Source organism: Pseudorasbora parva, chromosome 25, assembly GCF_024679245.1.
Source record: "Pseudorasbora parva isolate DD20220531a chromosome 25, ASM2467924v1, whole genome shotgun sequence".
Lineage (NCBI taxonomy): Eukaryota > Metazoa > Chordata > Actinopteri > Cypriniformes > Gobionidae > Pseudorasbora > Pseudorasbora parva.
Window position 1 is genome coordinate 30411764 of NC_090196.1, and position 15296 is coordinate 30427059.

The 15296-nt window shown below is 38.7% G+C and overlaps 2 protein-coding genes across 2 annotated transcripts; one reads left to right on the top strand and one right to left on the bottom strand.

Annotated features, from left to right (window-relative positions):
- Window positions 1-265: 265 nt before the first annotated feature.
- Window positions 266-2578, bottom strand: LOC137065343 (trace amine-associated receptor 7g). The gene is made up of 2 exons (XM_067436956.1): window positions 1713-2578; window positions 266-572 (listed from the first exon to the last, which is right to left on the bottom strand). Exons 1-2 carry the CDS (start codon window positions 2576-2578, stop codon window positions 494-496), a joined length of 945 nt encoding a protein of 314 aa, XP_067293057.1. The 3' UTR covers window positions 266-493.
- A 2334-nt stretch (window positions 2579-4912) lies between these two features.
- On the top strand, window positions 4913-6798 carry LOC137065042 (adenosine receptor A3-like). Its single transcript, XM_067436607.1, has 2 exons — window positions 4913-5787; window positions 6627-6798. The coding sequence occupies exons 1-2, from the start codon at window positions 4913-4915 to the stop codon at window positions 6658-6660; spliced, it is 909 nt and encodes a 302-aa protein (XP_067292708.1). The 3' UTR covers window positions 6661-6798.
- Window positions 6799-15296: the final 8498 nt, after the last annotated feature.

Sequence of the window (15296 nt, forward strand, 5' to 3'; positions counted from 1 at the left end):
ATGTTGACATTTAATGTGATTAAGTCTGTTCATGAAGGTATGGAGAAAAAAGTCCTTATTGTAAAACATTCAAATTATTCACCTGAATTGTAAAAAAAAAAAAAAAAAAAAAAAGTAGTTCCTGGAGGCTTTTTGTATGGGTGTAGTTTCTGGAACATTTGTAATTGTCAACCATTATATTAAATTCCTAAAAAAAATATATATATATATATATATATATATGTATATATTTCAAAATGGCGTACTTGTATCCAACAGCCGCGTTTCAGGAATAGCGCGTTTTTTTTAAGTTAACTTTTCACGACTTTTATCAATAACCAATCAAATGTTTGTTTGTTTTTCCTAAGACATAAAAGACTAACAAGCCGTGTCAAATAACGATCAAGAAGCCTGTTAGAGCATAATGGTATATTAATATTAGCTTTTCTCTTATTGGTTCGGATCATTTCACTGTTTCAGCAGATAGTTGAGTCTTGAAGAGAGTCTTTAGCATTCATGTTTCTCTGGAACTCTGTGCGATGCTGACAATTCCCTCTCCTCTCTTCTTGGGTTTCACGCGGCCAGAGTCCACCCTGTTTCAAAAGAAACCCACAAACGCATTGATGTAAGGTTGCACACAAAGCTTGATGATTAAATTGTTAATAACACTGTCAAGGAAATGTTTAACAGATTAGTTTGTGTATGTGCCTGCAGATGTGTGGGTGATTTCACACAGCGGGGTTAATGACACTTTTTAACCTGAAAATTAAGGTTTAGGATTTTGAAGGAAAAAAAGCTGTAAAGGATTTTCGTTAGTTATGCCTTGTCTCCGATTTTTGGACCCTACCTCGACACGTTTTTAAAAGTTTTGTAAATGTTAGGACAAAGTAAAATTTCCTAAAATAATGTGGGCTATAGGCCTACACGTTAGAACATCGTTCTTGGAACGTCCTTACACTCAAGTCCTTTTCATTAAGATTTACATTTTCTTTAATATTTTTTATTTATTTAATTCCATCAGAATGTTATTGAATAATCCGTACATTTTAGGCTATTCAAATTACAGGTTAAGAATTGTGAATATAATGAGTAAACCGTGCTTAAAACATTTTTTTGTAATGGAACAAGGATGTTTTTAAATTTAAGAATACAAATCAAACTGAAATGGACAATTTCCTTGTTCTATCATAATTTACACAAAATAATTTAAGATAGTTTTTTACTCATTTAAACATTTTAAATATATAGGCCTACAGATTATTCAATTCGATTTGATGGAATTTTACTAGGCCTATACAATTGAAATGCGTAAATCTGTGAATTTGAGTGCTTTTTTTCTGTTCTGTTCCCTTTTTTAATTATTAATATTATTAGGTAGGGTCGGTTTCACAAAGAGGGTTTAGCCTAATCCAGTATTAGGCCATTTGAGTAGCATTATTTTAAAAACATTACTTTAGTAGTGTGCAAAGAGTGACACTGGCACATTTAGAGATTTGTGTGTGCAAGTTGCTTTGGGTTAAAACAGCTCAAACATGCATTTTAGTCTGGGACTAGTTTAAGCTTTGTCTGTGAAATCGGGGGATAATGTTTGTTAGTTATGAAGCATTTTAGATTGTAAAATCGTAGGCTTGGACAAGCCTATTACACTTGGCATTACAGTATTTTTACAGGTGTGTGTGTGCATGGATTTAAACATTCGACATTCAGAAACACAATTAGACACAAAAATAAACCTTGTCGTTCTTCTCTTGATTATTTTACTCCACACGGACTTCCAGACCGCCGCGCGCAAAGCCGGGCTAGCCCAGACATACAGCGCGGGCGTGCTGAGCGCGTTAAAGCGCGCCATGATCGCGAAGAGATTCGTGGCTTCATTTTTGAACCTCAGCCCAGTCTTAGTCACATATTTTACCGAGATGTTCACAAAAGACGGAGCCCACAAGATGAGAAAACAAATGACCACAAAAACGATGATGCGCAGCGATTCTTTCTTGTTGTCCTTGTCGCTGCTGGGCGGCTCTCGGCTGAGCTGATGCCTCGCGATCATGTACAGTTTGATGGTCATTAACACTTTGATGGCCACGATCACCTGTAGAACTATGACAGAGAATCCATTAATTTGCGCGGCAAATGCAACAGGCACGACACTTTGAATAGTAAGAAGTGAGTATGTATGAATCCAACAGAGCGCGCAAACGCCAATCACGACCCCGCGCGTGATGTGCAGATTGTAGAAGAAAGGGAAACACACTGCCAGGTATCTGTCTAACTGCGCAAACACAAATGTCAACACATTCACCCCTAGAAATGATGGTAAAATGTAAAAAGTGCCGTTTCGGGACGGGTAACCCTCCTGGACGTCAAACAGGCCGAGGTAGAAGACAGAGCAGCCGGTTAAGGTGTCACTGATGCTGGTGTTTAACATGAAGATGAAGCGGTTCTGAGAGCGCAGGGCTCTGGTGCTCATGATGCCGATGACCACTGACCCTGCCAGGAGAACCGAAACTGTGGCGAACAGGATATGAAAACTAAATATCAAATAATCTTCAGGACGCGAAAAGTCAACCGAGAGTGGAATGGTTAGGTTAAAGGTGAGCATTGTCATGTGCCTTTAGTAGATGGAGGACACTGGTGCTGATTAAAGGGTGTGAGGGTGTGATATATGAGGCTCAATCCCATACGACTGAAAAATGAATTATATGATAATGTTATATGGGAATAATATGCGCTAGGGATTTTTGTATTTGCTCGCTCGAGGGGGCACTAAGGTGCGATCGAAAAGGGCACTTTCGCTTTCGCTTCCAAAGGGGCAGGGGCTCGCCACTTGTGCACGCCACTGATCAATTCCTTCTATCCTGGACTCTTGCAGATCAAAAAAAAAAAAAAAAAAGTGTAGCATGAAATAACATCTAACGTGTCATATCATTGCTAAATGTCCCAAGTATTTGTTGTAAATAAACCAATTAAACCAATGAATTATCTGTCCAGTAAATTTGACATGCTTCGTATTTCACCTACAATTCATACTATTACTGTGACTGATGTGTCTTGAAAATACTTCATCTGCAGTAACCTTTTAGGTGTAAATAAATATATGTGTGTTATTAGAATGTAATCTGCTGTTGCATCAAAAAAGAAGTTTTATGTTATCTATGTATGCTGCAGCGCCGTTTGTAAAGCGGCTCACACTGAAAATAACAGAAACATTTTTTCACATTTAGCTTCCAACAATGTTTAAAAGAACATTTACAACAATATTTGTCAATTTAGAGATATTTTAAATAGTTAAATCTAAATATTAAATGTTACAGATAAATGTTAAATTTTAAATCTAAATGTTAAATCTTAATGTTAAATTTAAATGTAAAAGCAAAATCTAAATGTTAAATAACAAATGTTAAACCTAAATGTTGAATCTAAATGTTTCAGGTGAAACTAAAAATTTAACTAATATGCATATTAAAAATGCCCAAAACCGGAAGTGCCAAAATAAAAGCTTGAGGAGGTCAGTGTGTGTTTATAGCATCGTGTCAATAAGTAACGAATAAAAACCATCTCATCCAAGGAAATTGACTCTTGGAAATGGATTATCATGATAAGAACTACCTAAAATAATCACTTTATTGTTGGCCCTGAGGCGGTTGCTGTCTTGTTGAAACATTTTGAATAGCCACCAAGACGGCTCTGCCGGTGCTCGCGGCTAACGTCTAACGTGCTGGCGTTAAAGCATGCGAATATGAGAGAGTGATGACATGATGAATGAGGACATAACATTCAGTATGTAACATACGTAATGCACGATACTTGTAATGCATTACTTGTTACATCTGAAAAGTAATCTGATTATGTAATCCATGTTACTTGTAATGTTTTACTCATTACATCAAAAAGTAATCTGATTACACAATGCACACTACTTTTAATGCTTTACTCGTCACATTAAAAAGTAGTCTGATTACATAATGTACGTTACTTGTAATGTAGGCCTATTACTCCTTACATCAAAAAAGTAATCTGATTATGTAATGCATGTTACTTGTAATCCGTTACTTGTTACATCAAAAAAGTAATCTGATTAGATAATATACAATACTTGCAATGCATTACTTGTTACTGATTACATAATGCACATTACTTGTAATCCTTTACTCTCGTCATATCAAAAAGTACTCTGATTACGTAATGCATGTTAGGCCTACTTGTAAAGTGTTACTCCCAGTACTGCTTAGTTCAGATGAGATTGAAAACCCCTGATTGCTAGCTTTTTCCCCCACAGTCTGAAAACATCAATTGATTAATGTAGACTTTAGTCTGAGGTTTTCTGGTTCAACAGTAGGTATCCAACAAAATTGCGTTTGCAAGTTGAAGCTGCATTATATTTTCTGTAGGCCTATATTTGATAGTTTTCACATGATTTATATCATACTATTTATTGTTTTGTTAAATACACACAGTATTACTGTGCTATCATTGTAATGTTTGATACAGTTATGTTCAGTTAAAACATCCACTGAAGTCTTCATCTCTTCGGAAAATAAGTGTAAAAAAATCGAATCAAAATCAAAGTTTTTCATGCTCTAAGATCAATAAAAATCCTGGCTGGTTGTCATAATTCATACATGAAAGGATTCATATTGGCCCATTAATTGCTTTAAATGTAAAATAAAATAATAAAATAAAAAGATATTTAAAAACATTTTTCATTTTTAATTTATTTGTTTGATTTGTAATTTTTAATTGCATTTCATAACTAGTGGTTATTTGCGTTCATTTTTACACGAAAGCAGACATTTATTTGAAAAAAAAAAAAAAAAAAAGATCAGGCCTGACACTTCCAGAAACCTGCCACGTGAGCCCCGACGAGTCCCCTTCATTTTAAAAACGCCCCGCACGCGCGTCTGAGTTCAGTTCACTGATACTCTGATGATCACTCATGAATATTTCTCAGAGTAGTGCTGGGCTTGGCACCGTGCTGCCTCTTAATAGTTTCGAGAACGTGCTTTTGTTTCTCTTCAGTGTAATTCTCGCCACCGCCATCATTTTCCTCAACGCGTCCGTGTTTCTCTCCATCATGATGAACCGATCTCTGCGCAGCGAGAACCGCTTCATGTACATGCTCAGCACGTGTCTCAGTGACATCTGCTCGGGCGTCTCCTATTATTATGTTGGAGTTCTGGACGTACGCGATTATTATGACTCCCCGACACGCACTCTCTATATCGTTCCCACTTTTCTGGGTCTGTCCTATATGGCGATTCTGGCCGCGCAGGCGGACCGGTACCACGCGGTCGCCGCGCCTTTCAAATACTCGCAGCGCATGACCCGAAACCGAACCCTTCTGGTGATTCTGGCCTACTGGCTTTATGCGTTTTTAATGGTGGCTGTTAATAATTTGGTGACTATTGGGATCGCTGAAAAAGTGACGGGCTTTGGTACTTTTGTGGCAAACATGTTCTCCGTCGTTATCATGATTGGCTTGAACTTAAAGCTGTTTTTCATCGCCAAATTCCAGCTGGAGCGCGAACCTCCGAGCGCGGAACGCGACAACAAGCGCGCGTCCATTTACCTCATCATAATAGTAGCCATGTGTTTTCTGATCGCGTGGTTGCCGTTGTTTCTTCATTCAACTGTGTGTACTTTTAGGGGCACTCCGTGCTACCTGTTTAAAAATAATGGCACAGACCCTTTGCGCATTTTATCTCGTCTCAATGCGATCATCACACCTGTACTGTACATCAGGGGCTGTACTCCACTCAGGAGCACTATATTAATTAAAGTCTGGAGAACAACATGCTGCAGGATGAAAGGGTAAATCCAGTCTCACACACGTGCACTAGGAACAAGAAACATCTGAAAATAAAGGATTTACAGTCGCGCCAAAAATTATTCAGACAGCAGATATAATGTTTTACTAGCTAGTGTGTGCAGGACAAGTTCATTTCTATAAGGGAGGAGAGCAAAATAAAGTAAATTGTGACATATTATATACAAAAAACACTCATACAGTGACTACCAGTAAAATGTAAATTTGTGAGCAAAATAATTCAGACACTTTGAGCTGAACACAATGAAGCATTGCTTGGTCATTGGTTGAGCTAAATTGGTATTATCTAATTGTGTAGTTAAATTTAACAGCTGATTGGTTGATTGTAATCCATGATATCTCTTTCTATCAAAGTGATCAGACTTTATCAAGATGAATTTGTGCTTGAGTTCTTGTCATGTTTTATTACCATTTTCTAAATTATAGCGAATAAACTGTGATAGCGGGAGAAAATGTTGAAAATAAATTTTGGTTTGACTATAGGTCTGTAAATAAGGAAAGTCATGGAAGAGGCTGTTGTCTGTAGAGGCTATAATGATGCAGTGACAAATGAGTGGTAAAATCATGGACAGGTCAGGGTCAGAAGGTGCTGGGCTACACTTTTGTTAGGCCATGATACAGACCAACAATCATCTGTTGATTTGGCAGAGAAAGGCTTCTCGTTTTTAATTAAAATGTCATTTATTTTTGATGCACATAAAAGATATCATTCATGGCTATTTCTCCTTTATAATTTTGATTTTGGATGAAACCTTTCTACTTAAGACTTTTGCACTCACTCATGTTTAGCATATTATGAACAAACTATTTTATTTCTTCTCAGAGTGAATCCACACAAAACTGAAGACAGGATGTAGCAGCGGTGTTCGAGATTATTGTGTTTGAGCAAAAAGACTATTTTTAAATATTCAGTAAACATTTGTGAATCTAAAACATGCAATGTTAACTGTAAGACAAATTTTGTGTCCTTTTTTTCCACGTCACATGTCTGTTGTATCTTGACTTAGGAGCATTATATTTGGGCAAATGTATTATTGCTTAAGCATTTTAATTGTAACTTCTAACTTGAAGGCATGCTTTATATAAAGTGCCAAGATGACATTGCATGTGTGTGGGATCTGTTTGTATATGAGTGATTTGCATCCAGGTTTATGTAACCAAATTTCATTTGTCAGTCATTTTACTCTGTTTTTATTCTGCTTGTGTAAATTAAAGTGATAATAATTTAAAGAGCAACAATCATTTAAAAATATTTTTTTTAAAAATATGGCTGAGGGAGAAATAAAGGGTCACATACACTTTAAGATTAAAGCTGAGCAGTGTTTAAAATATTTATCTAGCATTGATTTATTAAATTGCACCTTTCTTAACATATTCCTGTTGCTCTAAAACCTTTTACAAACCTGTTAACCATCACTTATTTGCTGCTTTTATAAAACTAAAACACCAGGTTTTAGACCACAATCATTTACAAACCCGATTCCAAAAAAAGTTGGGACACTGTACAAATTGTGAATAAAAACAGAATGCACTGATGTGGAAGTTTCAAATTTCAATATTTTATTCAGAATACAACATAGATTACATATCAAATGCTTTAATAGAGAAAATTAAGGGAAAATAACGATTTTATATGTCATGGCATCAACAGATCTCAAAAAAGTTGGGACAAGGCCATGTTTACCACTGTGTGGCATCCCCTAGTCTGCAAACGTCTGGGGACTGAGGAGACAAGTTGCTCAAGTTTAGGAATAGGAGTGTTGTCCCATTCTTGTCTAATACAGGCTTCTAGGTGCTCAATTTTCTTGGGTCTTCTTTGTCGCATCTTCCTCTTTATGATGCACCAAATGTTTTCTATGGGGGAAAGATCTGGACTGCAGGCTGGCCATTTCAGTACCGGATCCTTCTTCTACGCTGCCATGATGTTGTAACTGATGCAGTATGTGGTCTGGCATTGTCATGTTGGAAAATACAAGGTCTTCCCTGCAAGAGACGACGTCTGGATGAGAGCATATGTTGTTCTAGACCTTGGATATACCTTTCAGCATTGATGGTGCCTTTCCAGATGTGTAAGCTGCCCATGCCACACACACTCATGCAACCCTATACCATCAGAGATGCAGGCTTCTGAACGGAGCGCTGATAATAACTTGGGTTGTCCTTGTCCTCTTTAGTTCGGGTGACATGGCATCCCAGTTTTCCAAAAAGAACTTCAAGTTTTGATTTCCTCAGAACAGTTTTCCACTTTGCCTCAGTCCATTTTTAATAAACATTGGCCCAAAGAAACGCCTGCACTTCTGGATCATGTTTAGATATGGCTTCTTTAATAGAATTTACGCGGCAACAGCAAATGGCACAGTGGATTGTGTCCACCGACAATGTTTTCTGGAAGTATTCCTGAGCCCATGTTGTGATTTCCCGTAACGTACATCACGTACGGTTTTCCAGTCTTGACCCTTACCCACAGAGATTGTTCCAGATTCTCTGAATCTTTGGGTGATATTATGCACTGTAGATGATGATAACTTCTAACTCTTTGAAATTTTTCCCTGAGAAACTCCTTTATGATACTGCTCCACTATTTTTCAACACAGCATTGGGGGAATTATGGATCCTCTGCCCATCTTGACTTCTGATAGTCACTGTCACTCTGAGAGGCTCTTTTTATACCCAATCACATTGCCAATTGACCTAATAAGTTGCAAACTGGTCTTTCAGGTGTTCCTTTTGTGTATATTTAACTTTTCCATCCTTTTATTGTTACCTGTCCCAACTTTTTTGGAATGTGTAGCTTTCATGAAATCCAAAATTAGCTTATATTTGGCATGATATTTCAAAATGTCTCACTTTCAACATTTGATATCTATATTCTATTTTGAATATTAAGTTTATGAGTTTGTAAATTATTGCATTCCTTTTTTATACATAATTTGTACAGTGTCCAATCTTTTTTGGAATTGGTTTTGTATTAGTGTCGTGTAGGGACTCCTTTTGCGGCCAGTGCAACATCAGCACATCTTGGGAATGACAGATACAAGTCCTTCAGTGCCCTGGGTAATTTTGGGCCATTCCTTGTCCAGAACAGTGGCTCGGTCACTATGTGATACTGATGGAGGAAAACATTTTCAGACTCGCTTCTCCAAAGTACTCCAACGTGGCTCAAAAATATTTAGATCAGGTGACTGTGAAGGCCAAGGGAGATGTGCACTTCCCTTTCATGTTCATCAAACATTTCTCTCAAATCTTGCTGTGTGATTTGGTGCATTATCATGCTTATACATGACATCCTCTTTTATGGTCGTTTATGGTCCTCCAGAATGGTTCATAGCCCATCAAGCACATTAGGGAATGCTATGATATTAAAGGCCAAACCATCACTGATCCCAGTCTGAGCGCCTTTTTCACATTGTGCTCAGCCCAAGATTTGCACTGTTGGCACCATTGAAATTGACATTTGACATTGGCATGAGTGATTAGTACGTGGACATCCGTTTTAGACAGCTCCCTCTTGTGTTGACAGTTACTCCTGTTGGATGTGATATGTCCTACATGGTGGTTTGCAAACATTACCCTGGATTAGGTTGACCAAACGTCCTGTTTTCCCAGGACATGTCCTGTTTTCAAGTCCTGTCCTGGCTCTAATATAACAATTTTCTATTCATACAGAGGGGGCATTAAATGTATTGAAATGAATAAAGAATCTTTGAGTAAACTTGCGAATATCATTTGAGTATCTCATTGCCGGGCCGAGTGTCTTGGTTTTTGGTAATCAAAATATGGTCACCCTACCCTGGATTCCAGAGCTCTCGATACACCACAAAGACTTTCTGTCCTGGTCACAGATGAGCCAGCGATGCGCACACTAATAATTTGTCCTCTTCTGAACTCTGATATGTCTCTCATTAGGGTATGTTGTGTGGACAAGTCCCCCACAATAATTGGAAATGGTCAAAATGTCCCCCCAATATATGATGCTTCTTATTGTTGTTCTCCATTACGTATGTAGTTTGTTGATAGACCATTTAAAAAGTTCAACAGCACTCCTTAATGATGTCCAATTAGATTAAAAGAAGGCGGGGCTTAATGTTCACTGAATTCCAAAGCAGCGCTTTTAGTCTTTACAGTAAGAAGTGTGCATGTGTGATAAGATATAAGTATTATAATAATAAACAATAATAATTTAAAGATTTGACAACTGTTTTACAATGGATATGTTTAATGACCCGCAGTAACATGAAAAGTCATGTTGGCCAACCTGAAGCCTGGAAATAAGGTTTGTCATAAGCAGTGGCCTGCGTAGTATTGCATTCTGCAATCACAAGCCAAAATCTCAAATTTCAGCGTACACTGTAAAAAAAATTTGTTGTTTTTTGTTGGTTTAACTTAAAAAAGCAAGTAACCTGGTTGCCTTAAAATTTTGAGTTTATTGAAATTAAAAATTTGAGTTGATACAGTGAAGGAAATGTTTTTAATAAATAGAAACTCAAAATATTACTGTATCTGAACAACATAAAAAATTTTGATAAATCATGAAAATAGCACTATTTGGCATTTTTCACTGCGTCATCAGAAATAAAACACGTAATTACCCAATATGCTTACAAAATCGTTAAATAATATTTTAATAAAGGTTGTCGAATCTCAAAAAATGTTCATTGTATTAACTCAAAATTTTAATTTCAATGAACTCAAAATTTTAAGGCAACCAGGTAACTTTTTTTCTAAATATTTTTTACAGTGTAGGCTATACACGACAACACTGCAAACAGAGTTTCTGAAAATCTTCACCCTGGCAGGAGTTTTCACAAAGGTTTGGTTTCAGTGACCGCGGGTTCTGTATTTGCGTAAAAGAAAGGGACGAACGGATAAAACGCATTGAAAAAGCTGCAGTTTTGAAAATGCCTGTGTTTGTATGGACACAGCCTCAGTTTCATTGTCCAACCCCTGAATTTAAATATATACTCACAATTAAAAATGCAAGAACACATGAAATCATAAAATAATTTGTGAAATGTTTCCAAGATGCACTTGTTAGTATATATTTGAAGTCCTAAAAGACTTTGTGTTGGCAAAAAGCCCATCAATACTCAAAAGTTCTCTAGTTCCTGCTTTCAGATTCATGTGTTTTTGTCCACTTAAAATGTCTGTATTTGCTCTGGGTCTCTATTCATCAGCTGAGATGCTGCAATTACCCCAATCATCATCACAGTCCTAATCGTAGCAGAAAGAAGTACCCAACAGAGTCATTAAGAGATCATCTGTACTTTAAAAAGCAGAGCAATGTTATGATCAGTCACTGTGCATTTGCTCTGCCTGGCTAACGATTGTAATGATAAAAACACTTTAATGTCCCTTGATAATCCGTTAAACAAAAGTCACCGTCCCAGGTGTTTATTTGTGTCCCGAAACACCCAGGTGAAAATAAAAGCTTCTGTCAGGGTCTGACTGTGTTTTGACATGTTTAATCGCCAGTTGACCAGCTTTACGGGACAGCACTGTAGGTGTAATTAAGCTGCTAATTAGTTATCCAATCTCTCATGAATGGGTGAAGGAAACTCAAGTGAACTGAATAGATAGCAAGGTGAAAAACAGGTGGCAGAACCCCCATCACCCAAGATAATAAAACCATCACTATACATTAAGCACACTAGCACTAGTTTTTGTTGTTGTTGTTGTTGTTGGTATTTTCATGGGTGTGTGTCTGGAAAAGGTCAAAAAACAAAAATGGAGATGATTGAATGTTTGTGTGTTTGCAAACAGCTTACGTATCTTTACTGCTTTTGTGTTTCACATGTGCTGTTTGCCATGTAAATATCCCAATAATGCAAATGGACTGAGGAAAAAAGGAGGCAGGTGCTGGGGCTTTTTTGTTGGTTTTGAAATGGTTGTCCACTGTAATCCATGAAGATAATAATACATGTAGATTTATATTAGATACAGAAATGCTTAAATAATATTCAACATTGTTTAAATCAAGTCCTTATTTTCCAAATCCTTTCCAAATCCAAATCCTTAAATCTTTTTCAAAACATTTAATTCATAATATGAATTAAACACAAGGCCATGTGGTAATAAATTATTCTGATGTTCCAGACAATTATATATATATGTTATTGTTATAACTGACAACTAAGGAAAGTCCCAAATTTAGTATCTCTTAAATTAGAATGTTACTTAAGAACAATACAAAGAAAGGATTTTTTGAAATCTTGGCCAACTGAAGAGTGTGAACATGAAAAGTATGAACATGTACAGCACTCAATACCTAGTTGGGGCTCCTTTTGCCTAAATTACTGCAGCAATGTGGCGTGGCTTGGAGTCGATCAGTCTGTGGCACTGCTCAGGTGTTATGAGAGCCCAGGTCGTTCTGATATTGGCCTTCAGCTCTTCTGCATTGTGTGCTCTGGCATATCACAACTTCCTCTTCACAATACTCTATAGATTTTCTATGGTGTTAAGGTCAGGCAAGTTTGCTGGCCAATTAAGAACAGGGATACCATTATCCTTAAACCAGGTACTAGTTGCTTTGGCACTGTGTGCAGGTCCCAAGTCTTGTTGGAAAATGAAATCTGCATGTCCATAAAGTTGGTTAGCAGCAGGAAGCATGAAGTGCTCTAAAACTTCCTGAAGTGCTCTAAAACTAATACGTCTGTGCGTAGTGGTTCTTGAAGCACTGACTCCAGCTGCAGTCCACTATTTGTCAATGGGTTTTGTTTCACAATCCTCTCCAGGGTGCGTTTATCCCTAATGCTTGTAAACGTTTTTCTACCACATCTTTTCCTTCCCTTCACCTCTTTATTAATTGGACACAGAGCTCTGTGAACAGCCAGCCGCTTTTCCAATGACCATTTGTGTCTTGTACTTCTTGTGCAAGTTGTCAATGGTCGTCTTTTGGACAACTGTCAGTAGTCTTCCCCATGATTGTGTAGCTTACAGAACTTGACTGAGAGACCATTTAAAGGCCTTTGCAGGTGTTTTGAGTTCCTTAGCTGATTAGAGTTGTTAAAATATGTTCATTATGTCCTCAGTTGTATATAATGTTATACTGTTCATTGTTATGCATATGTGTATGCCACAAGGGGGCACTGAAAGTGTATACTAAAAGAAAGGAGAAAAGACGCGTGTGCGTATTGAGGATGTTTGTCCCAGTTGATTTGTGGTAGTCTCTGACTAAAAAGCTGTCTGACCGTGAGACTGATGTGTCGTCAGCTAAAATAATAAATATGCCGTGAACGGCTAAAGATGATCCCATCTCTCGTCTATCTTTTTCCTCGGAACCCAACGCTGACCCGCAACAGTAATACTACGTAACCTTAACAGGTTATGGGCCCAGAAGTTGTTCGGGAGAAAAGTTTTTTGTTTTCCACCGTTTAGAAAGTCGCGACGGACCGCGTGCTAACATGGCGGAACAACGGAGGACGTACAGTTTACCTCGACTGGCATTCGACGGAGATGAGACTAAGTATGAACTTTGGGAGACCAAAATGTTGGGACATTTTCATTTATCAGGGCTAAAGGACACGGTGCTAAAAGAACCGCAGTCAGAAGCCGAGATAGCAGCGGATGCAAAGAAAAATGCGGACGCATATGCCGAGTTGATTTTACTGTTAGATGATAAAAGCCTCTCACTAGTTATGAGGGATGCGCCCAACAACGGAAGAAAAGCCCTGGAAATATTGAGAGGGTATTATGCAGGGAGGGGAAAGCCCCGCATAATCAGCTTGTACACCATGTTGACATCGCTTCAAAAGGCAAATGATGAAAGTGTAATGGACTATATCATCAGAGCAGAGACAGCCATCACGGCACTGCGAAACGCAGGTGAAACGTTAGGAGATGGACTGCTAGTGGCTATGGTCTTGAAGGGATTGCCTGAGAGTTTTAAGCCGTTCGCAATACATGTGGCGCATACAGATGACACAATCACGTTCGCGGAGTTCAAGACTAAACTGCGTAGTTTTGAAGAAACAGAAAAGATAAAAGCAGCTGAGTCGAGCGACAGCGTGATGAAAACTCAAGGGAAGACCAGACGGCAGCCCCCAAAGACGAGTGCACGTGGCTGGGTCAGGGACGACACAGAGATAGTATGCTTCAAGTGTGGTACAAAAGGCCATCGAGCGAAAGCATGTCGACAGAAAGCGTGGTGTAGTATCTGCAGAAGCGACACACACAAAGACGCAACATGTAGGCGTAAGGACAAGGACGTTAAAGACAAAAAGGATGGTGTGAGTAAAGCCTCAGAAGATGTTGAGGACTACGTGTTCAAGATGAGAGATGAAGTGACCGGTGTCCAGTGGCGGCCTACATGCAACATTCAGGAGAAGGGTCTGATGGTGGACACGGGGGCTACCTCTCATATCATCACAGACATTACCATGTTCAAGAGTTTTGACAGCACTTTCAGGCCAGAAACGCACAGTGTCGAGCTGGCAGACGGCACTCGGTGCAACGGGGTCGCTCAGCGGAAGGGAAATGCAGAGGTTTCCCTCATCGACAGTGGAGGACAGCAACGCAAGGCGGTGCTGAAAGACGCTTTGTTTGTACCGTCATACCCCCAAAGCATCTTTTCAGTGAAGGCAGCGACCACAAGTGGGGCTACGGTTGTTTTCAAAGAAGATAAAGACGCCCTGATAACCAGAGACGGTGCCAGATTCAACATTCATGTATATGGCAAGTTGTATTATTTGCACACCGGGGCTGAATCTAATGATAAGTGTAATGCATGTCACGACATACAAACATGGCACGAGATTCTAGGCCACTGTAACTATGACGATGTTCTTAAGTTGCAGGATGTAGTTGAAGGTATGCAGATCAAGGGTAAGGCATGCAAACCCGAACAAGAGTGTGAGGTGTGTATTCAGGGAAAATTTGCCCAAACCAGAAATAGGAACCCCGATACCAGAGCAAAGGCTCCCTTACAGATGGTACACACAGATCTTGCAGGTCCGGTAGCCACAGAGTCGATAGATGGTTACAAATATGTGCAATCATTCACTGACGATTACTCAAGCGCAGTATTTGTATATTTCCTAAAGAGGAAAAGTGACACCGTACAGGCTACTGAAAAGTTCCTAGCAGATGTATCCCCTTATGGGAAAGTGACGTGCATGAGATCCGACAACGGAACAGAGTTTACTTGCAATGATTTTCAAGCATTGTTGAGGAAAAACAAAATTAGACATGAAACGTCGGCTCCATATTCCCCACACCAGAACGGAACGGCAGAGAGAGGTTGGCGTACTCTTTTTGAGATGGGTAGGTGCATGATAGCCGAAAGTGCACTACCAAAACAGCTATGGCACTATGCGGTGCAGACAGCAGCAGTGGTACGCAACAGGTGTTTTAACAGGCGTACAGGGCAGACCCCTTATGAGCTGTTGACAGAAAAGAAGCCTAATGTGTCTAAAATGCAAAAGTTTGGATCTGTATGCTACACGTACAAACAGGACAAGGGAAAATTTGACTCCAGATGTGACCAGGGTCGTTTTGT

Coding starts and splice junctions, on each gene's coding strand:
- LOC137065343 (XM_067436956.1), bottom strand. CDS start 2,578: ATGCTCACCTTTAACCTAACCATTCCACTCTCGGTTGACTTTTCGCGT. Junction 573..1,712: donor ATCAAGAGAAGAACGACAAG/GTTTATTTTTGT, acceptor CTTTTGAAACAG/GGTGGACTCTGGCCGCGTGA.
- LOC137065042 (XM_067436607.1), top strand. CDS start 4,913: ATGAATATTTCTCAGAGTAGTGCTGGGCTTGGCACCGTGCTGCCTCTT. Junction 5,788..6,626: donor ACATGCTGCAGGATGAAAGG/GTAAATCCAGTC, acceptor ATTTCTTCTCAG/AGTGAATCCACACAAAACTG.